The 21948-nt window shown below is 42.3% G+C and overlaps 1 protein-coding gene and 1 non-coding gene across 3 annotated transcripts in view; one reads left to right on the top strand and one right to left on the bottom strand.

The window, feature by feature from the left end:
* EVA1A (eva-1 homolog A, regulator of programmed cell death) overlaps nucleotides 1-21948 on the bottom strand; it is a 154473-nt gene that overhangs the window by 120309 nt on the left and 12216 nt on the right. For both annotated transcript variants that reach the window (XM_063648576.1, XM_054474886.2), the window contains exon 2: nucleotides 20932-21076. In XM_063648576.1, the coding sequence (XP_063504646.1) occupies nucleotides 20932-20986 (55 nt within the window). In that variant the 5' untranslated portion in view covers nucleotides 20987-21076. The remainder of the gene's footprint in view (nucleotides 1-20931; nucleotides 21077-21948) is intronic.
* On the top strand, nucleotides 17460-17677 carry LOC129031031 (small nucleolar RNA U3). Its single transcript, XR_008500910.1, has one exon. It is a non-coding gene; the product is annotated as a small nucleolar RNA U3 (small nucleolar RNA).

The raw sequence follows: 21948 nt of genomic DNA, 5'->3' as shown, positions 1-21948 counted from the left end.
CATGCCCTCTCTCCAGCTAGAAGGAGGGGACAAGATTGAATGGTAATTTAGGTTCCCAGTTAAGAGACAGGGTCCCGTTCTGTCACCCAGTGGTGTAATCATAGCTCACTGCAGCCTTGAACTCTTGAGCTCAAAGGATTCTTCCACGTCAGCCTCTCCAGTAGCTAGCACTACAAGTGCATGCCACTGCGCCTGACTAAATTATTATTACTTTGCAGAAAGGGGTTTCATCATCTTGCCCAGGCTGGTCTCAAACTCCTGGACTCAAGCAATCCTCCCACGTTGACCTCCCAGAGTGCTGGAATTACAGGTTCAGCCAGGTTCTGAGTTCTTACTATTACACAAACTAGCCTTTTATAGACTATTTGCAACTAAGTAACTGCAATATTGTTACTACCTGATTGTGAGCAGAAAAGTCAAGAGTCCAGGGCAAATACATTTTGAAAGGATGGTAGGAGGCCAAAACTAAAGATGGGTTTTGATTAGGACACACTTACGTTTGTTCAGCATTCAGGTTGTGGTATGTACAACAAATCTTTTTCTGGAATTTTGTCTGTGCTGAGGCTTTGAAGGACAGAAGAGGAGAAGGAGAAGATAAAGCCCCTACATTACCACCACCGTCCTCCAACCATCTCCTACCACCATCCTCCAACCATCTCCCACCACCATCCTCCAGTCATCTCCCACCACCAACCTCCAACCATTTCCTACCATCATCCTCCATCATCTCCCACCATCACCCTCCAACCATCCCCCACCACCATCCTCCAACCATCTCCCACCACCATCCTCCAATCATCTCCCACCACCATCCTCCAACCATCTCCCACCACCATCCTCCAACCATCTCCCACCACCATCCTCCAACCATCTCCCACCACCATCCTCCAACCATCTCCCACCACAATCCTCCATTATCTTCCACCATCACCCTCCAACCATTTTCCACCATCACCCTCCAACCATCTCCCACCACCATCCTCCAACCATCTCCCACCACCACCCTCCAACAATCTCCCACCACCATCCTCCATCATGTCCCACCATCACCCTCCAACCATCTCCCACCACCATCCTCCAACTGTCTCCCACCACCATCCTCCAACCATCTCCCACCACCACCCTCCAACAATCTCCCACCACCATCCTCCATCATGTCCCACCATCACCCTCCAACCATCTCCCACCACCATCCTCCAACTGTCTCCCACCACCATCCTCCAACCATCTCCCACAACCACCCTCCAATAATCTCCCACCACTATCCTCCATCATGTCCCACCATCACCCTCCAACCATCTCCCACCACCATCCTCCAACCATCTCCCACCACCATCCTCCAACCATCTCCCACCACCATCCTCCAACCATCTCCCACCACCATCCTCCAACCATTTTCGTGGTACCAGCCCCTCTCCAGTGCCTCACGTCTCCCCTCTGCTCACATCCCGCCCCTGCCTCTGTAGCCTCTCCAGCATCCATTCTTCTCTGACTTAGTTCCTTCATCCTCCCTGCTGCTGCTGGGACAGATCAATCAGTAATCACCATCATCCGAAGTCCATCTTCCCTCCCACCTCTCATCCTGTCCCTGCATAGAGTTGGGACCCTGCCATTATCTTCGTGTTACAGGTGAGGGAGACCAGATCTTCTACTCAGGGTGGGCAATGACTTATGAATGCCGATTAGTGGTGTCAGAACTACAAAGGGTGTCTCTGGCTTGGGGTATATTCACTTAACAGAACACATTCCATTATTAAATCTTCTCCATCAATTGTTCTACTTCTCAACTGTTCACATTTCTTCAGTTATCAACCGTAGCCCCACATTTCTAACTCAGCACAGTGGGCCGGGGTCCTACCCTGCACAGCTGAGGCATGACTTGCAGTTTAGAGATGAGGCCGCAGAGAAGGGGAGAGAGTGAAGTGCCTTTCTGAAGCACCTCCAGACCTGCAAAGGCTCTTCTGCTCGTGTGTTCCATGTCCTAGTGAATGGTCACACTCTTACACCCAAGGGCCCAAGCCAGACCCTGAGAGCTGTCATAGCTGCTGCCTCTGTCTCTTACCCCTCACATCATCAGCGTTCTTGGATTCTCTCCCTTCCTCTTAGTTTCTGCTGCTTCTGCCTCAGCTCAGACCTCACCACTTTAACAAATACAGTAGCTCCCAAATGTTCTTCCTACATCAAATCTGCTCCCCTCACTCATCTGGCTCCCCATTCCAAGGAGTGTCCTCCCTAAGCATTCACTCAATATGCATTGACTGAGCAATCCTATCTGTTGGGCACTACGTGTATCAATGTCTAGTCGAGATGCAGGAGCCATGCCAGGGAGTTCCACAGAGGAAACTGAATACAAAGAACTAGTTACAATGGTGTAGGGAGAGCTAAAAAGCCAAGCAGGGGACAATGAAGCCAGAATTGGCAACAGCAGGAGGCCATTAACATCCCCAATGCTAAAGGGACAAAAGGAGGAAGATGTGTTGTCAGAGCTGGAAGCAGTGGCCACTTGGCAGGAGCTTGAGCTTTGGAGACAGGGGTTGTCCAGTAGGAGCTGGAGCCTTAGAGGAGATGCCGTAATTGTCAGTGGTGCCTCTCGAAGCAGAGTGAAGGGGAGAGAAATACTCTGACCTTTCCCTTCCTCCCACCAGCACCTCCCATTGGCCAAACCCAGCAGGAAGCCAACCCGCAAGTGATCCTGGGAAATGTAGCTTGCAAGGGTGAGCCTCTGTGACGCAGAGCAGAGAAGCTGAGGGGATCTGAAAGCAAACATGGTCTTTCCAGGACAGGCTCTGTGCTGGGAACTGGGGCAGAAAAAAATCAAACTGGACAATCACAGCCCAGAGACACCCATAAGCTATACCAATAGTTCCAGTTCAGTGTGTTAAGGGATTAGGGATCTATGTGGTGCTGGGAAGGGCCTGCAGGGGGGACAGATAAGTAAAGATTCTCAGAGGAGGTGACATCTGAGCTGAAATGCAAAGGATGAATCAGTTAACCAGATGAAAATGAGAGTGGGTTTGGGAAGACCATTTTAGGGTAGAGGATGCTTGAAGACAAGGGACAGAGAAAGATCATGACTTCTCCACAAGGAATCCTTTGGTGGCTCCTCATTGCATATAGGAGAAAATCTAAGACCCTCTCCAGGTAGTAGAAGGCCCTGCTGTCTCCAGCCTCAGCTCCACCTCCAGTCTACCCCTGAGACTCTAGGCGCCCTATACTTCTGTCTGTGCACATAGTGCTCACTATTTCTTGTCAGTGCCTTTGCACAAGCATTTCTCACTTGTTCCCTGGTAAGGCTCAGCTCAAAAGTCAACTACTCTGTGAACTTTTCTGATGTCCCTAAGTGAAGTTATGATCCTCTGGGACCTTTGTACATTGCACTTAATGCATGTATTTATGGATTTGTTTCTTCAGCCGACTGCTCCCAAGGACCTATGAATAAGGTCCTTGAGGGAATGCCTGCATGTTTACCCTATGTATCCTTCGTGCCTGCAAAGCACACGGCACAAAGTAGGCACTCAGAAAATTGGAAGAGGGTGGAGAAGGGAGGAAGATAGGCAAGAAGCAGCCAAGGTATGTCGATTTCAAGGTCATACCACTGCAACTTTTGAAAATATTCATGTTTATGTTGGAATGCAGAGAACTTTTCAAAGTTGTATTAAGATGTAAGCACACCACTTTTGTGAATATAAATTTCATCTTCAACGTAAATATTCTATGGTTTCTTTCACGGTTATATTGCATTTCACAATCTACCCACATGGCATGATGAACTCGCCCTCAGGGAGATGATGTTTCCCTGGCATTTTCCTATCTCCGCCTGCTCCTAGAGGCCACTTCAGCAAGCTCTGAGATGTCACTGCACACAACCAATTTCTACCTTGCCAGGCTCCAGAAGGTACTTCTGCTTATCTTTTTTTCTTGCAAAACACCCAGATTAGCTTTCAAAATTGCAGCTAAATCTAAAGCAAATAGCTTATAAGAAAGGCAGAGGTGGGTCACAAATAATTATACCTGATTTGTCCCCAGTTGCCTCTACTCGCCACATTCTCCAGTGCAGCTTGGCATAGCTTCAGAGTTGTTCATTCTCTGGCCTAAATGTCCACCAATAGGGCCTCAGCCAAATGAAGTGTGGTGCAAGCACATGATTTAACACTGGGCAAATATTAACAACAGTGTCGAAGGTGCATGATTACTGACACAGGAGAATATTCATGATAGCCTCTTAAGTTACATACACGTGACTTTTTATTTATTTGAGACAAGATCTCCCTCTGTCACTCAGAATGGAGTTCAGTGGTACCATGATGGCTCACTGCAGCCTCAACCTCCTGGACTTACGCGATCCTCCCACCTCAGCCTCTTGAGTAGCTGGGACAGGTGTGCACGCCATCACACCTGGCTAATTTTTTTTTGTTTTTTGTTTTTTGTTTTTTTTTTTGTAGAGACAGGTTTTTGCCATGTTGCCCAGGCTGGTCTCAAGGTCCTGAACTCCAGAGATCCTCTTGCCTCAGCCTCCTAAAGTGCTGGGATTACAGGTATGAGCCACCCTTCCCAGCCACACATGACTTTCTGTGCAGAAAAAAGGGCTAAAATAGGTACACCAAAATGTTTGTTTTTCTTTATTCTGTACTTTTCAAAATTTTTAATAATAAGCAAATTATATGTGGAAAAAGTAGTAATTTAAGATTAAATATATATATTTTAGTAAGTGAGTCATGGGTCACCTTTACATATATTACAATTTGAGTATGGAGGCCTAAATTCCTCACTTTCATCATGTGTCAAAGTGCCTCTTCTATTTCAAGACTTAGCACAATTACTCCACTTCTGGGGACCTTTATTGCTCAAGTAAAATGTTATTTGCGAGCATTCCCCCAGCCCACTGACAGCACCTACACTCCAGCAACCACTATAGGGTATTGTGATGGTTTCCTCGTAGCACAGTATGAGCCCTTTTGAGGGAGTTATTCAGCTCCTTGTCCCCAGGTCTACTTGACACATTGAATAAATGAATGACCCAACACTTTGCTGTGTGGCATTGGACACATCATCACCCCTCTATAAATTTCACTGGCCTCATCATTAAAAAGGGCATAAATGTGCCCATTCCAGGAGTAGCTGTAAGGATTAAACAAATGTTTTGTGCAGAGAAGAACACTGTAGAGACACAATGGTCCTCACAGAAAGGGCAGATGTGAACATCAAGCCTGGAGTCCACACCACAGGTTTCTTCTTCCTGCCCCTGCTCTGGGCTATTTGCTAATAAGACAGAAAGTTCACTTTAAAAATGACTTTGTACAAGCAGTAAAGAGGACTTGTGTGTATGTGTTTTTATCTTGTGTTAAATAAGATTATGAGCTGGGCACAGTGGCTCATGTCTGCAATCCCAGCACTTTGGGAGGCTTGAGCCCAGGAGTTAAAGACCAACCTGGGCAACATTGTGAGACCTTGTATCCATAAAAACTAAAAATAAATTGTCAGCTGTGGTGGCACATGCTGGTAGTCCCAGCTACTCAGGATGCTGAGGTGGGAGGATCACTTGAGCCGGGGAGCTTGAGGCTGTAGTGAGCTATCCAGCCTAGGTGACAGAGGGAAACCCTGTCTAAAAAAAAATTATAGTTATCCTTAAGCCACCAGCTCTCCTGAGAGATCCCCACTGGAGGCAGCCCAAAGGGTCAAACCTTGGCCTTTCTGAGCCCCTACATGGTTTGGAGAACTGGGTTTTCCCAAATACTGCAGGGTGCTGTTTTGAGCAACAAAACTGTTTTAATTATTTTGAATAGAAAGCTTTCTAAACTGTGTAAATTTATACAACACTGTAAATGAGTTTTCTAACCATTGTGTGTCAAGTTAGGCTCACTGTGTTTTATCTTTTTAGGTATTAACTTCATATACAAATTGTAATGTTAGCTAATATTTACCTTGGCCTTGGTATGTTTCAGACACCATTCTGAATATTGTATTACATCGGCTTATTAAGTCTTCATAACATTTATAGAAAATAGGTGCTATTGTTACTCCTGTTTTCCCAATGAGGACACAGGTCCAGAGAAGTTAAATGAGGTGCTCAAGGCCACAAATCACAACATATAAACCCTAGCACCATAGCTCTGGAGCCTACATGCTCACACTACACTTCAGCTGTCTGATCAGCATTATGCAAAGAAAAGTACATGATGGAGTGAAGATCTGGGTGTTGACAGTGCATTCGTTTCTTAGAAATGAAGTTTCCATTTTATAATGAGCATATATATATATGTATATGTATATATGTATGTATATATATGTGTATATATGTATATATGTGTATATATACACATATGTGTATATGTATATGTATATATGAACATAATGAAAAACAGGGAGAACCCTGGGTCCACCAACCAGTGTAAACATTCTCATTTACTCACAACATCCAGTAAGATAATAATGGAGCAATTATGCTGATCAGTAAAGCCATAAGTTGATGTCTTGATGATGTTGAAGTAAATATGGCAAGAATACTATTGGGGAAAATGTCTAAAGTGTCTGTTTTAGTCCATTTTTTGTTGTTATGACAGAATAACACAGACTGGGTAATTTATAAAGAAGAGAAATTTATTTCTTACAGTTCTGGAGGCTGGGAAGTCCAAGAGCATGGCACTGGCATCTGGCAATGGCCTTTTCACTACACTAAAACATGGGGAAGGGCATTGTATAGTGAAAGAGCAAGAGTGTATCCGCTCTGGGCTCTCTTCCCCTTCCTATAAAGCCACCATTCCCCTGATGGGGGCCCCACCCTGATGACCTTATCTAATCCTAACTACCTCTCAAAGGCCTCACCTGCAAATGCCATTAAGACATAAATTTGGGGATTGAGTTTCCAACACATAAAATTTGAGGAACACATTCAAACCATAACAGTGTTTATTAAGAGTTTTGCCAAACTACACTAAATAAGGATTATGAGCCTCACCTTCCCCTGCTCTCTGAGTGGCGAGATCATCACTGAGGGGTCTTGCCCTACCCCCACATGCACACCTATGATCATCCTTAAAATGCCCTAAAGTTCTGTCTGATTCCTTATCTTCCTATACAGGTTGAGAATTCTTTCACCGAGTTTGCATGAAGCATTTTCTGCTAGGCTGCTATTGCTTCAAAATGCTGTCAAATATGAATGAGGATTGCAAAACTAATAGAAATATCTGAGAACCAATATACACAGCACAGTGATCACTCTTCACCCTGCGCTCCAGACTCCTCACTGTTCCTCAAGGGGCCCTGCATTTGCTTTTGCTCATTCATTCATTCCATGAATGTTTATTGAGTCGCTACTGTGTACCAGGCCCTCAGCCCTCAAGGACCTGAGGCCTAATGGAAAAGACCAGCATCAGAATGTGATGACATTTATAATTGTACAGATACAAACTGTAAAATGTTCTGTGAAGGAAGTTCACAGGCAGCTGAGGGAAAGACATGCAGGGAAACAATTTGATGAGAAGGGTAAGACCTCAAGAATTAGGAATGAGATGGGGACAGGGTGGAAGAAGTTATTGCAGATGGAAAGAACGGCCAATAAAAAGGCCCAACACATTTCTCCATCAGAAGACCAACAACATGGCTACTGAAAATGGGAGAACTTGTCAAGAGATGCATCTGAAACAACAGGGAGGGAAAGGCACTAGATTGGGGAGGGTGTAGGGCCATGAACAGACATGGGTTTGCCCCCCAACTGCAATGAGAAGACAGTGAGAGAATTTGAGCAAGGAAGTAATATGAAAAAAAAATCATCCTTGCCCTCAAGGAATTCACAATGGTATAATTAGATTAGAAGCTCCAAAAATGTTAATTTAGCCTTGGGTAAAATGATGAGAACACAAAAAAGAGATCATACTACTATTTTAAAACAGGGCTTGGGAAGATATAATCAGGGTGACACTAAACAATCAGAGAATTCCGTGTCTGTTCTGGCTATTTCCCTTCTCAGTGAAGATAAGAAAAGGGCAGGTTAGGAAATATTTATGTTTTGGGGGCTACAGGAGCAGAATGAACAGAATAATTGGCCAAATCAGGGAAAAGTCTTCCTTAAGTTTAAGTGGATACAGGCTGTTTCTTATTATAGGTTGAGTATTTCTTATTTGAAATTTCTGGCACAAAAATGTTTCATATTTGAGGTTTTTCAGATTCTGAAGTATTTACATTTACAGAATGAGATATCTTGGGGGATAAGACCCAAGTCTAAATGCAAAATTCACTTACGTTTCATATACATCTTGTACACCTAGCCTGAAGTTAATTTGATACAATATTTTAGGTAATTTTGTGCATGAAACAAAGTGTTGACTGTGTTTTGACTGGGACCCACCACATGAGATGAGCTGTGAAATTTTCCACTTGTGGTGTCATGTCAGTGCTAAAAGAATTTAGGTTTTTGGATTTTCAGATTAGAGATGCTCAACGTTTATGATAAATAACAATTTCTTCAGTGTTTACCGGCAAAGATAAGAAGCTTCATGAGATATTCCTAATTTACTCTTAATTTATTTTTTACAACTGCATGTTTGGTATTTGACATTATCTTTCTTCTCTTAGCCCATTGGTTGGCAATCTATAGCCCATGAGCCAAACCCAGCCCATCACCTATTTGTACACAGCCCTTGTGTATTAACCTCATCTTTTCTATATTCTGAGGCTTTGACATTTGGAGCCTTGGTGACACTGGAGACTGCCTCTCCTAGGATTAGCTAATTCCTAAAGATAAATTCACCCATGAGTGTGATTTTCAAACACAAACCAACCAAATCCAGAGCCCACAACCCCAATCACCTCCTTTACTGAGCTTTCACACTCCAGGCATTTATCCATCTGCCCTAATCATCCCAGGACCAGGTATCAGACAAGCAGGCATAGCTTTTATCCCCAGAGCCCACTGTAATTATTCAAACCAGCCAAGCTTAAACCTGCATATCTAGCTTACCCCATTCCTTCCCACAAAAATCACAATAAAGGCTCTAGCAATCTTTCCCTCTCCCTTTGTCTCCTGACCAGCCCCAGTGCTTCCAACACACAGGCCCTTTGTGGGCCCCCAAGGTGTGACATGCCTCCTTCTCTTGGGAGCTGCGAGTAACAAGTAACAAACTATGTTTTCTCTCTTCTTTTTTGTTTGTTTGTTTTGAGACAGAGTCTCACTCTGTGGCCCAGGACAGAGTGCAGTGGTGCAATCTTGGCTCACTGCAACCTCCATCTCCCAGGTTCAAGTGATTCTCTTAGTTCAGCTTCCTGAGTAACTGGGACTACAGGTGTGCACCACCACACCCAGCTACTTTTGTATTTTTAGTAGAGACAGGGTTTCACCATGTTGGCCAGGCTGGTCTGAAACTCCTGACCCCAAATGATCCACCCACCTTGGCCTCCCAAAGGGCTGGGATTACTGGGATGAGCCACTGCACCTGGTCAACAAACTGTTTTTGAAGGCAATCATCTCTCAATCTGTTGGCCTTACTGGAGCTCAAATTTTCTATTAATACACTATCTTTTGAAACATCATGAGCTAGGAATGGCTTTTACATTCATACATGGTTGAAACAAATCAAAAGACTGTTTCCTGACACATGAAAATTATGTAAAATTCAAATTGTATTGGAACCCAGCCAAACTCATTCCATTACACATCATCTGTGGCTGCTTTTGTGCTATGATGGTAGAGTTGCAGAGTCGTGACAGGAAACTTATAGTCTATAAACCTAAAATATTTACAATCTTTACAGAAATAGTTTGCTGACTCCTGCCTTAATGTGTAGACATGTTTGCTATTTTATTTGTTTATTTAAGCTATAAAGTTGTGTAACCGATTGCTTTCCATGTATAGTATAGATCTGTTTATAATCTGAAAACTTCAGAATCTCTAGGTCTAGCTTTCTTCCTATAGTCTATCCCAAATTACTGAGCCTCCAGTGTTTTATTGATTTTTTAAATGATCCTTGGTAAAAATATTTTACATTGTGACTCAAGACACTCACATAAATAATAGAAACAAATTTCATGAGGAATTACTCATTCTTAATGTGTGAATCACTTTGACAGTTTCTGTTCTTTTCTACTCCAGTTTTTTAAAATACCAGTCAAAAATCTACCAATTTCACACCCCACTTATGGGTCAATGCACATATGTTAATAAACATCATGAATCTAACAGATTCAAATCTAAACAACACAAAATGTTTCTCTTCTACACTGTCTACCAAGGAAGATGAGTACAGAAACAGCAATAAAGTTTAAATGATATAAGTTTAAAAGAAGTCTTTAGAAGCAAAGAGGGATAGAGCTAATTTTTTTTTCATGGCATTGTTGGGTAGTTTCATCAAGAAAGTAAGATTTGAACTGAATCTTGAAAGATGGTCAGGAAATCCTGGTAGAGAAAAAAAATGGGGAGACAGCACAACTCAACCCATGTCAGAATGACATGCTCTGTAACAGAAACTCCACAGGTTAAGAATAAGGTCTTAAGAAATTTTTCATTTCTAGTCCCTAGTGTAATGTTTTACACAAAGTAGTTGCTCAGTAATTGTTTGTTATGCGTCCACTGAGTAATTGCTCCAGGACCTATTTGAGCCCAACTCTACCCACCCCTAAATACATAAATTTGAGTTCTTATATCCTATTTTTTCCCACTACTTTTCACTCCTATTGGGTCATTTTAATTAATGCAACTGACTTTTGTTGAAGGTATACTGTGGTTAATGTTTGAAACCAAGATCCCAAATTTGTTTCTACTGCTCTGTCTGCCATGTTTGGTTCTTAAGAAATTCATCAGAAGGGACCCACCATTCAAACCCACACTGCATTGCTGGTAGGCTTCCGCTGTGAATCTCTTTGTTTGGTCTATCAGCCTCAAGGATCTTCCATACGTGAGCTTAAGACCTCGAGAGGCCAGGCCAGGGCTGCCTGCTCTACACTTCCTTTCTCTGAGTGTACCCGGGCCCACTCGCCTGTCCCTCTTACTACAGAGAAGCCAGGAAAAAACAAATGGATTTCTGCCTCTGTACACTCACATTCCAAAGGTTCTTCTCCTACATGATGCCATGTGAAGTCCAGTGCCCCTCCAAGATTCCCGAGGTTCTTCATGGTCCCTTTGGCTCTAAGTCCTAGCTTTTCATGAACTTGTGATATCACTTGTGTTTGTTTCCTGTGATGAGTTGTCTCTTTTCTTTACCCCATTTCCAGGATTCGTCATTCACCCCAACCCAAGCCAATCCACAAGGCTTTTCCCCAGAATTTGGGATAATGGAGAAGATGTATGTCACCATAAGTCTAGCTGTTCTTTTCGTCCTAAATATTATCTGCTTCTCTGTTTTCTAGGTCAGGCATGCCTTTCTCTTCTGGTATGCCTTAAAAATCAATAGCTTGCTTTATTAAGCAGAAAATAGCAGAGTTCGCCTTCCTTGTAGTTCTGGGCCTCTCTGCCTGCCCCAAACTCATCCATTATGGACAAAATAAATTGTTCATACTAGGTTTCTCCATTTCAGCAGTGTACTAAGGGGGTGATGGAGGATGGGAGTGGTCTGCCCTGGGTGCAATAAGGGAGTGCCTGGGTGTAAATAATTTAAAAGCAATAATAAACTCAACTGAATATTCATCTGCTTTCTATTATCACCATGTACCAGCAATTCTAACAATCTCAGCAATAAAATACTCCTCCCCACTGGAACCACTCCCACTGTTACCCTTGCCCAGTAGGACCCACTCCCACTGGTACCCTTGCCCACTCTGCTCCACCTTGGTTGGCACTGCTCCAGTTAGGAACACAAAACATGCAGGCACCTTGAAATGTCCACTGTTCTCATCCACTCTGCCAGGGAGATTTCATTTTCCAAAGATAGAAAACTTCTTCCTTCCTGGAATTCTTTTTTCCATTGGCTTCTACGCCACTACTCTCTCCTGGTTTTTCTCCACTGCCTCTACCTGTATTTCCTTAGCCTCCTTCCAAAGTTCCCCCTTCCATGTGATAGACTCCTTCCCTGAACTAGTCAGGAAGTAGACATGGTTAGTTGATTCTAAGGAGGTACTTACATGAGCAACCCTTGCCCAAACTTTGCCATGCAAACGGAGCTGAAGGAAAAATAGAGAAGCATCATGTTCTGGAGAGGGTTCCAAGGCGTAGCAAGAGAAGTGTTTCCAAAATGGGGAGTTGAATTGAGCAAGAAGAGACAGAGTGAGGGAGGCAAGGCTAGTCATCTGCTATGTGATGAAGGCAGCTCTCCTGAGGTCTGCTGCAGAAACATTCTATGCTAGATTCATGTGTAGGATTTCAGGAATGAGACAAAGGATACAGCCAAACAGTCTTTGGCAGAATTATATTACTCCACAGCTCAGCAGAAGGTTTGAATCTAGATAATTGAGGTGATGGTGGGAGTTTCCAGGTTGGAAAGGCAAAGATCTAGGAAAAACACCGGGAATAGGTGACCAACCACAGCAGCCTGTGTGTTCCTTCCCTTGTGCATCCCCCAAATGACAGCTGCTCGTCAGTAGTGCCCTATCTCACACATGGCCAGCTAGGGTGAAGCAAAAAGCAATCCACAAGCTGCCTAATGGCCCAATATGTATCAAGGTCTTTATCTAGAAGTAAGTGTCTAAAGAGTATCTCAGCACTGTAGACACGGCCAGAGGGCAGGGTGCAACTCCAACACCTTGGAGAGTCGCTAGAGGTGTTGCTGATATCCGGGATGAAGAGAAACAAGGAAATGCAGCCTCTTCTATCACATGCACCTGTAAGGCAGAAAAAATCTAAACACCCACACTATGGGCATTAGCAAGGAAAGGAGTCATTCTCTCAGATCGGGAGGAAGAACTCTCTGATCTTCCACTACCTTCCATGAGGTTTATCATTCGGAGACACGAAGCATCAGTCACTCTGACCCCACATGCAGCAGGCACCTGAGGCCTTCCTGAAGTAGGTCCTCAGCACCCACTTTATTCCACTTCACTTCCACTCTAGGAGGTTGAATTCCATGCAGTATCTAGCTACATCCACATGTTTGTGCCTCCCTTCTCTGCTTTCCCATTCACATCTCCATTCACCAAAGGCTGGCTCTGCACTGGCATCTGACATCCCCACATGGACTGCTGTAATCAGATAGGAAGCTCCAGTCAGCTGAAGCATCTCCAAGAATCCGAGGGGCTACCAGGCTGCAGGAAGAAATCAACTCATATCTTTGGGTGCCCTACCAAGACAGACAAGAAGAACACTACAAAAAAAAAAAAAAAAAAGAAAATCATATATGATGAGGGTATTTTATTTATATATTTGAAGAATTGGTGTAAAATTTTGAGAATGAGGACTCCTTAAGAAGACATAAAATCCAGAAGTCATAAATGATTAGATTGGTATATTATACTATCATTTTTTAATGTTTATGATAAAAGTTACCAGAAAGAAAATGCAAATGATAGGGCAGACAAAATACTTTTAATACTTGTGATACACAGGTTAGTATACCTAATATACAAAGAATGCCTACAAATTTATTTTAAAATAGACTAAAAGAAAAATGGGCAAAGGAGTTGAACAGGCCATTGATAAAATGAAGAAATGCAGATAACTAACAAACCTACAATAGGAAACTCAATCTCACTAGTAGGGAGATGTAAATTAACACAAAAATGAAATAGTTTTCACATCTAAGATTGGCAAATATTTAAATAATTTTAATAAAAAAGATTTCTATTTGTATTGATTTAAGTTGATACATAATAGATGTACATGTTTTCAGGGTGCTTGTGATAATTTGATATGTTCATACAATCAGCAGTGTAACTGGGATATCTATCACCTCAAACATTTATCTTTTTTTCATGCTAGGAACATTCGAATTGTTCTCTTTTAGCTATTCTGAAATGTATAATAGATTAATATTAACTATATATGGTCACCCTATTGATCTATTGAACACCAGATCTTATTTCTTCTAGTTGCATATTTGTAACAAAAATTTAAAAGAGCTAACATGCAGAACTGACAAAGAGGAAGGAAATAAAAATGCCTGTGATTGTTGGTGGTGAGTGAATCCCTACACTTCTGAAAGATACTTGGACTTCTTTTTTTTTTTTTTTTTTTTGAGACGAGTGTCACTCTGTTGCCCAGGCTGGAGTGCAGTGGCGTGATTTTGGCTCACTGCAACCTCTGCCTCCCGGGTTCAAGTGATTCTCCTGGCTTAGCCTCCCGAGTATCTGGGACTACTGGTGCGCGCCACTATGCCCAGCTAATTTTTTATTATTATTATTTTTAGTAGAGACAGGGTTTCACCATGTTGGCCAGGCTGATCTCAAACTCCTGACCTCAGGTGATCCACCCACCTTGGCCTCCGAAAGTGTTGGGATTACAGGTGGGAGCCACCGCCTCCAGTCGTTACTTGGACAATTTCTAATAAAATCACAAATCCACATACTTATTGGACTAGAAATCTCATTTTGAGGATCTATTCTACAGATAGAAAACAAGCAGTGTTTAGATGCAAAACAAACAATGATTTTAATGGCAAAAGGAGGTAAAATTGTCAAAGGGAAATTTTCCACTTACACTTGCCCCAGAAGATGACAACATAAAATTAGATATTTCATCCCAACTGATTGAGAAAGAACCATGAAATTGAGTGACTCTAAGAAGACAGACCTAACAGAACTACTGGAAGATCTTTGCTGACCAGTGAACAATGGAAGAGACACATGGACTCATTCAATCCTTGATTAGCATCCTAGCCTGAACTCTCCCTTTCCTAACACTCAAACCCTCCTAACTTTTCCCCTCTGCAAAGTTCTCAGTGGATGTATTCACTGATGTGTACTCCTTGCCAAGCACTTTAATAAATGTTTTATTTTTTCCAATGCTCTTGTGGTTTTTGTCTTATTATTTGGCCAGAAAAATTAAACAACACGAGTTATGATTTGGACATGCTAAATTGTATTGCCCATAGGATGTGTCCTGGAATGAGGCCAGCAGGCAGTTTCAGGTCTGTACCTAAAGCTTGGCTTAGGTGTTTGGGAAGAAGTAGAGCAAGAAGCCACCAGCAAAGAGGTATTAGTTGAAGCCAAAGATAGGAATAGGATACCAGCTAAGCGAAATGTGTTGCTAAGAAGATAAGAAGGCTTCGGTGAAAGCACTGGAAGACTTTCTAAAAGATGCCAAAGCATAAAGGATGAGTGAATATATGATCATTTAATTGAAGCGTTCTATGTTTATTATTTACTTGCAGCCAACCTCCAATGCCCAGTGCCTCCTGTTGCTCATAGTTTTAGACTGTTTTGTCTCCTTCCACATCGTAATTTTTTTTCCAGACTTCATTCAGGAAACCAGGGAGCCATCTGGCCACCTCATAATGGAAAAAGCATAAATGTTCTGAGAGGTTCCCTATAAATTATCATTATTGTGCAGCACTGATAAGGAAAAAAGATCTGTCTCTGTTTTAAGGAGGACTCTCAGTCCCTAGATTTATGTAAAAGGAATATATCTTCATTTATATTTAACTTAATTTCTATGTGAGCCCTACTTTTGCCTCTTTTCCATGGGAAGAGTAGAAATTGAATCCCAATATCTTCAGGTTTACCCTGACCCCAGCTGTACAGAGGTCACCTTAGTCCTTTCAACTGAGGCAGCAGCCCTCTACTTCCTCTGTGCCTTTCTTGAGCATCAACTTTATCTTGCTGGGCGGCATGGCTCATGCCTGCAATTCCAGCACTTTGGGAAGTGGAGGTGGGCTGATCAGTTTACCCCAGGAGTTCGAGAGCAGCCTGGGTAACATGGTGAGACCCCCATCTCTACACAAAATTAAAACATTAGCCAGGCGTGGTGGCGTGCATCTGTAGTCCCAGCTAAGATTGCGCCACTAGACTCCAGCCTGGGCAACCGAAAGAGACCCTATCTCAAAAAAAAAAAAAAAAAAAAGAAACAAAAAACATTTATTTTCCCTTGCTGCCTGCTCACTGGCCTCAGGCCCCCTAAGACCTTCTGGAGTCCTATCATCCTTTGCTCTTCCCCACTCCCCCAAGAACTCTGCCCAGGTAGCACCATGCATGGCCTGTCTCCTCAGGACCTACCCACTGCTCTGCGCCTCTGGGGCTTGGAAATCACTAGGAGGCTATGGCCATTCCTTTCTGGGATCTTCCTAACCTTTCAGACTCCAACATCAGACTTCCTCCCAGCCCCACACCACTGAAGAGAACTCTGATTTTCGACTCAAACGCATTCCCTCTGCTATGATGTTCAGCCTCAGAGGCATCTGAGTGTAGGCTTTAGCCAGAGGTCAGCAGATGGTCTTTTGCTGTTGTGCTCCTCCCCTAAGGCAGTTGATTTAAACAGGTCCACCTTCTTGAATGGAGGTGGTAAGGGGGAAAGTTCAGAATTTTTTAAATGAAATATGCAAGGGAAGAAAACATCAATTAGTATCTCAAAATATTCTAATAGTTGTGTTTAGTTGTATCTCCAGATCACTCTGTTGTACCCCAAACAGACTCTTATATCAACTGCCAACTCACCATGTCCACTTGGATATCCAAGGGAACATGATATGATGTGATTTTTGCCCTTTTGAGCATTAAAAATTTTCAGTGGCACTGAACTTCTGACACAAAGGAGAATTAGAAATAACTCAAATCTACACTTGAGCAAGACATATATGGTTTGTTTCTGTGGAGAAAACATCATCTTTCTAGTATCTCCTCACCACAGAGAAGAGCCCTACACGAACTGGGGACCTGGGTCCTGTGTGCACAGAGTAACGTCCTGAAAGCATTAGGGGAGTGCTGTCAGGTGGATAGTGATGGCTTCTGATTGTCAGTTGGAGGGTGCTATGCTAATTAGGAACTTTGTGACTTAAACTTAAAAAATATTTTTTTAAATTAAAGAAACATTTGTAGAGGCAGGTTCTTGCTATGTTGCCCAGACTGGCCTCAAACACCTGGCCTCAAGAAATCCTCCCATCTCAGCCTCCCAAAGTGCTGGGATTGCAGGTGCGAGCCACCATGCCCAGCCAAGAAATGATAATTAAGAGCCCAAGGTATTTGTTAAATTTGTGGAATGGAATTTTATATATATATAAAAAAAATATATGTACATACATGTATATAAAATATAAATTATAGATACACATATAATTACATGCACATATAATATATAAAATATAATTAAATATATTACATATTATTTATTATATATGTTAAATTTGTGGAATGTAATTATATATGTATATAACATATGATATAGATACTATATATAATATATACATATATACACATATGTGTATATATGTATATGTATATAATATGTTACATAACTTATGTAATTATATATTATATATACATAATATATTTATTATATATGTAATTATGCATTTTAAAAATATGTATATTGGTTGTAGGGATGGAGGTGGGAGACATCTCTCCATCAACAAAATAGGAATAAAATTCCTAGTGCCAACTAAGGTAGAGGGTAGATCTTTATACTTTCAGGGATCAATTCTATAGTAGGTTACTAGAGAAATGTTTCTGAACAGAGTGGGGAGATATCTCGATGAAAAGCTGCAGTAGCTCTCCTGAGCATGAAGCTGGCACGTGGTGCCACCTGGTGGTAGCCACTGCTTGCTGTCGATGACTGTTCTTTGCTCCTTGGACAAGGATAAGAGAGAGAGAGAACACAAGCTGCTGTGATTGCTTGTATTTTGTTCTTCACTCTCAGGGATTGTTCCTTTCACTTTTCCATAAAGAAAAGGGGTAACATCTAGTATCTTCTTTATTTCAGTTTTCTTATGGCCATACTAAGGATGTATTTGACAACAAAACTCTCAAAAAGATAAATTGAAGGTGTATCTCTTTCTTGGCTTGCTCACCCTTTACCAAAAACTTCCTTTTTCAAGTAAAGCAGTCAGTTCTTTGCTTATTTTTATATAAGAATATATGATACTATTTTAATTTTAAACATGTCTTCTCACTAAACATCCACATTAGTACATATGTATCTAATTAGTTTTTATCTTCTGTATAGTATCTTAAGATATGAATAAATTATGGTATATTTATTTAGCCAGTGATGTGCCATAGTATATTTAACCATTGGTTTTCTCTCAGTGCTTTCAATTCTTTGCTAGAACAAGCAGTGCTTGCAATGAACGTCGTTGTATGTTTTCTGCACATCCATGAGTTTTCCTTAATAGTAAATAAGATGTGGAATTGCTGGGTCAAAGAGTATCTATACTTTAAGTTCTAAGCTACTACCAAAATGTCTTTCAATTCAGCACTGAGATTTTATACCCCCCGTCAACAGTGTGTGGAGTATATATCTGGTCCCCACTTCCGTTCTTTCTCTCTGCCTCTTTCTCTTAATCTCACTCTTTCTCTCTTTCAACCTGGACAGAAGAAATAACATCTTATTACTGCTCTAATTTAATTCCCCTTTTTACTAACTAGATTGAAATGATTATATTTCATGGTCATTCATATTATTTTCTTCTGCAAATGTCTATTAATATATGTATACAGTTCAATACTGAATTGTGTATGCTTTTCTTTTTTGCATGCAGGTCTTTGTATATTCTGAATATTAATTCTTGGTTGGACCAGTCTAGTCTTTAATTTTGTTTACGATATGATATTCAGAAGTTATCAATATTGACAGAATCAGGCTTATCAATCTCTTCTTTCATGTTTCTTTAAATTTGTGTTTTAAGAAGACTTTATGTACCTTTTATATTTTTTCTATGACTTTATGTTTATATTTATTTAACAATCAAGTATATGTTTCCATAAATGGTTCAAGGATCTATCTTAACCTTTTCCCGAGTGTATAAACACTATTTGTTGACTAGTTTACCTTTCTGAACTGATTTGAATAGGCACTTTTTTCACATTCTAAATTTTAATATACTCAAAGGTCTTCAGCTGAGAAGAAATATCTAATTTTTTATTTTTTTAATTTTTATTTTTATTAAAATTTTTTTTTCGAGACAGAGTCTCGCTCTGTCACCCAGGCTGGAGTGCGGTGGTGTGATCTTGGCTCACTGCAACCTCCATCTCCCAGGTTCAAACGATTCTCATGTCTCAGCCTCCTGAGTAGCTGGGATTACAAGTATGTGCCACCACACCTGGCTAATTTTTGTATTTTTAGTAGAGATGGGGTTTCACCATGTTGTCCAGGCTGGTCTTGAACTCCTGACCTCAAGTGATCCACCTGCCTCAGCCTCCCAAAGTGCTGGGATTACAGGCGTGAGCCACCATGCCCAACTTAAATTTTTATTTTTTTAGAGACATATTCTCACTCTGTTAGCCAGGCTGGAGGGCAGTGGCACGATCATAGCTCACTGCAGCCTCAAACTCTTGGGTTCAAGTGATTCTCCCACCTCAGGCTCCTGATAAGTAAGGACTAAAGGCATGCACCACTACAACTGCCAATTTTTTTTCTTTTTTGTAGAGGCAGGGTCTCACTCTATTTCCCAGGCTGGTCTCAAACTCCTGGCCTCAAACGATCCTCCTGCCTTGGCCTTCCAAAGTGCTGGAATTACAGGCATGAGCCACTGTGCCTAGCCCTGAGAAGAGACACCTTGAAGTAGATATGCAAGTTTGGAAGAAATTGGCATTTACATGATATTTGGAGGGTATAACAAGTGAAATCAGTCTCCTAGAGGTACTGTGTAGAATTAGAAGAAAATAAAGGTGATAGAAGACACAATTGAAGGAGGACAGGGCATGGGGTAAAGATACAATGTGTGCTGCATCAAAGCTCCCTGTGGGAGCTGCATTCCTACGCTAGGAGGGTATAGAAGCTGCACCCAAAGCACAGGCTCCTGCCTTCAGATTTTGCTCAGATCACCCCAATGGCTCCGGTGGCTCTAATTTGTCCTTTCACATCCCTGAGTCCGTGACCAGAACTTAACTCCTTTCTAGCACCACTTGCGGAAGGAGAGGTTGGTTCTTACAATTGAAAGGCACTATCAACATTTACAGCATTCAGGCCACAGATGCAAAAAAATCATATGGGGCCGGGGCATGGTGGCTCATGCCTGTAACCCCAGCACTTTGGGAGGCCATGGTGGGTGGATTGCTTGAGGTCAGGAGTTCAAAACCAGCTTGACCAACATGCTGAAACCCTGTCACTACTAAAAATACAAAAATTAGTTGGGCGTGAAGGCACACGCCCGTAGTCCCAGCTACTTGGGAGGCTAGGGCATGAGAATTGCTTGAACCCAGGGGGCAGAGGTTGCAGTGAGCTGAGATGGTGCCACTGCACTCCAGGCTGGGTGACAGATCGCGCTATTGCACACTGCACCCCAGCCTCCACAGAGGGAGACTCTGTCTGGGGAAAAAAAAAAAATGCAATGTCGGAAACATTTTGCACAAATGCACAATTGTCCTTCTGAAAATGCCAAGAACACGTTCTTTGAGAAACCCCAGAAGAGAGATTGGTAAGGAAGCAATTGCAAATCTACTGGAAAATGAAGACTGAACCAGAGCAGTGGCAAAGCCTCCAGGGGAGAGAATGGGTTGAAGGATTATTTATGGGGTAGTCTCCACATGACTTGGTCTCAGTTGGATGATCAGGGTAAGCAAGAGGGAGGAGTCAATGAAGATTCCTGAGGATGTGGTATGCGCAGCTAGGTGGCTGTTTCATCCAAGATAGAAATACAGAAGCAGGTCTACACAGGTGGGAAATGTTAATTTAGTTTAGAACATTGTGAATTTGAGGTCGCTGTGGGGAGATTGTATGGGGATGCCCAGCAAACCAAGAGTTTCTGCACATGTAAGAAACAGGTATGGAAAAAATTCACACACGAGAGACAGGGAACAGGCAGGCTTAGAAACCACTCATGGCCTACATGTTCACATGGATTAGTAGCATCTGAGGGAAATGCTCCAGCAACACACACAGATCCCTGGTTCCTAAGCCAGCCATGGTTCCCCAAGACAGCTTACCTGGGACCTTGAGAATCCAGCATGCAGAGAGTCCAGGCTGATCTTGACTCTCCATGTGGGCCCTCCCTGATGTGGAGCTGAATCAAACCTTGGCAAGCCGAGTACAAATTCAGTAACACTGGAGCCTTCATAACCCATGTCTCTCCTAGGGAAAACAGCAGGGATTAGGAAAGACAGTGAAACCAACTAATCCTCAAGTTCTATCACATGTGCATGGGTGGCCACAACTATGGGATCTCACTTAATGTCATCAAGGACATGAACTTGATATGGATTCTGATTTTTTCAGTGTTATACGAAATCCTCAGCAAATTCACCTTCATCTTCTCCCTACCTACAGACTACTGCATCTAGTTCTTCGGCAACAAAAATCTAGGCTGCCACCAACCCCATCACTGATGCTTCCTGGAGCCCATATTCTTGTCCTGAAGCCTTGCCAGGGATGTGATGTTGAGTCCAAGCAGGAAGGGGTCTCAGAACATTCCTCTTGGCTGAAAGGGACTGGCCTGTGACTGGCTGTCAGGCCATGATTTAATGGGTAGCAATGTGCCCCCTGCCTCTGCCTTCCTAAGAAATTCTACTCAATATCGTTCAGGAGGAAAATTGCTCTGTTCATTTCTTTTGTTTCTGCTCACATATTCTTCCAGTGGCTTTGGAGCACTCTTGAGCTTTTTCTTCTTTTCCCTTGTTCAGTAGTCTCCCTTACAGGCCAAGGGTTGAGTCCTAAGACTCACTTTCTCCTTTCCGTGATGGTAACTACTCTCTCTCCAATGTCAAACCAGGGAAGAGACCCACGATTTAAGACAGGTCTTGCTGAGTCATTCACAGAGGGCTTTCCAAAGGGAGTAGCACTTATGCCAAATGGGTGAGATCGAACCACTTCTGGTGCTCTCTGCTTTCATTTTTCTTTTTTTTCAAAACATCTTTGTTCAGTTTTTCAAAAATGCAGTTCTCTAACCATCTGTATCCAATTGTCCTGGGACACCTGTGAAAATTGCAAATTCCTGTGCTTCACCC

The sequence above is a fragment of the Pongo pygmaeus genome, chromosome 12 (genome assembly GCF_028885625.2).
Source record: "Pongo pygmaeus isolate AG05252 chromosome 12, NHGRI_mPonPyg2-v2.0_pri, whole genome shotgun sequence".
Taxonomy (NCBI): domain Eukaryota; kingdom Metazoa; phylum Chordata; class Mammalia; order Primates; family Hominidae; genus Pongo; species Pongo pygmaeus.
This window is presented reverse-complemented; position numbering and strand designations above follow the sequence as displayed.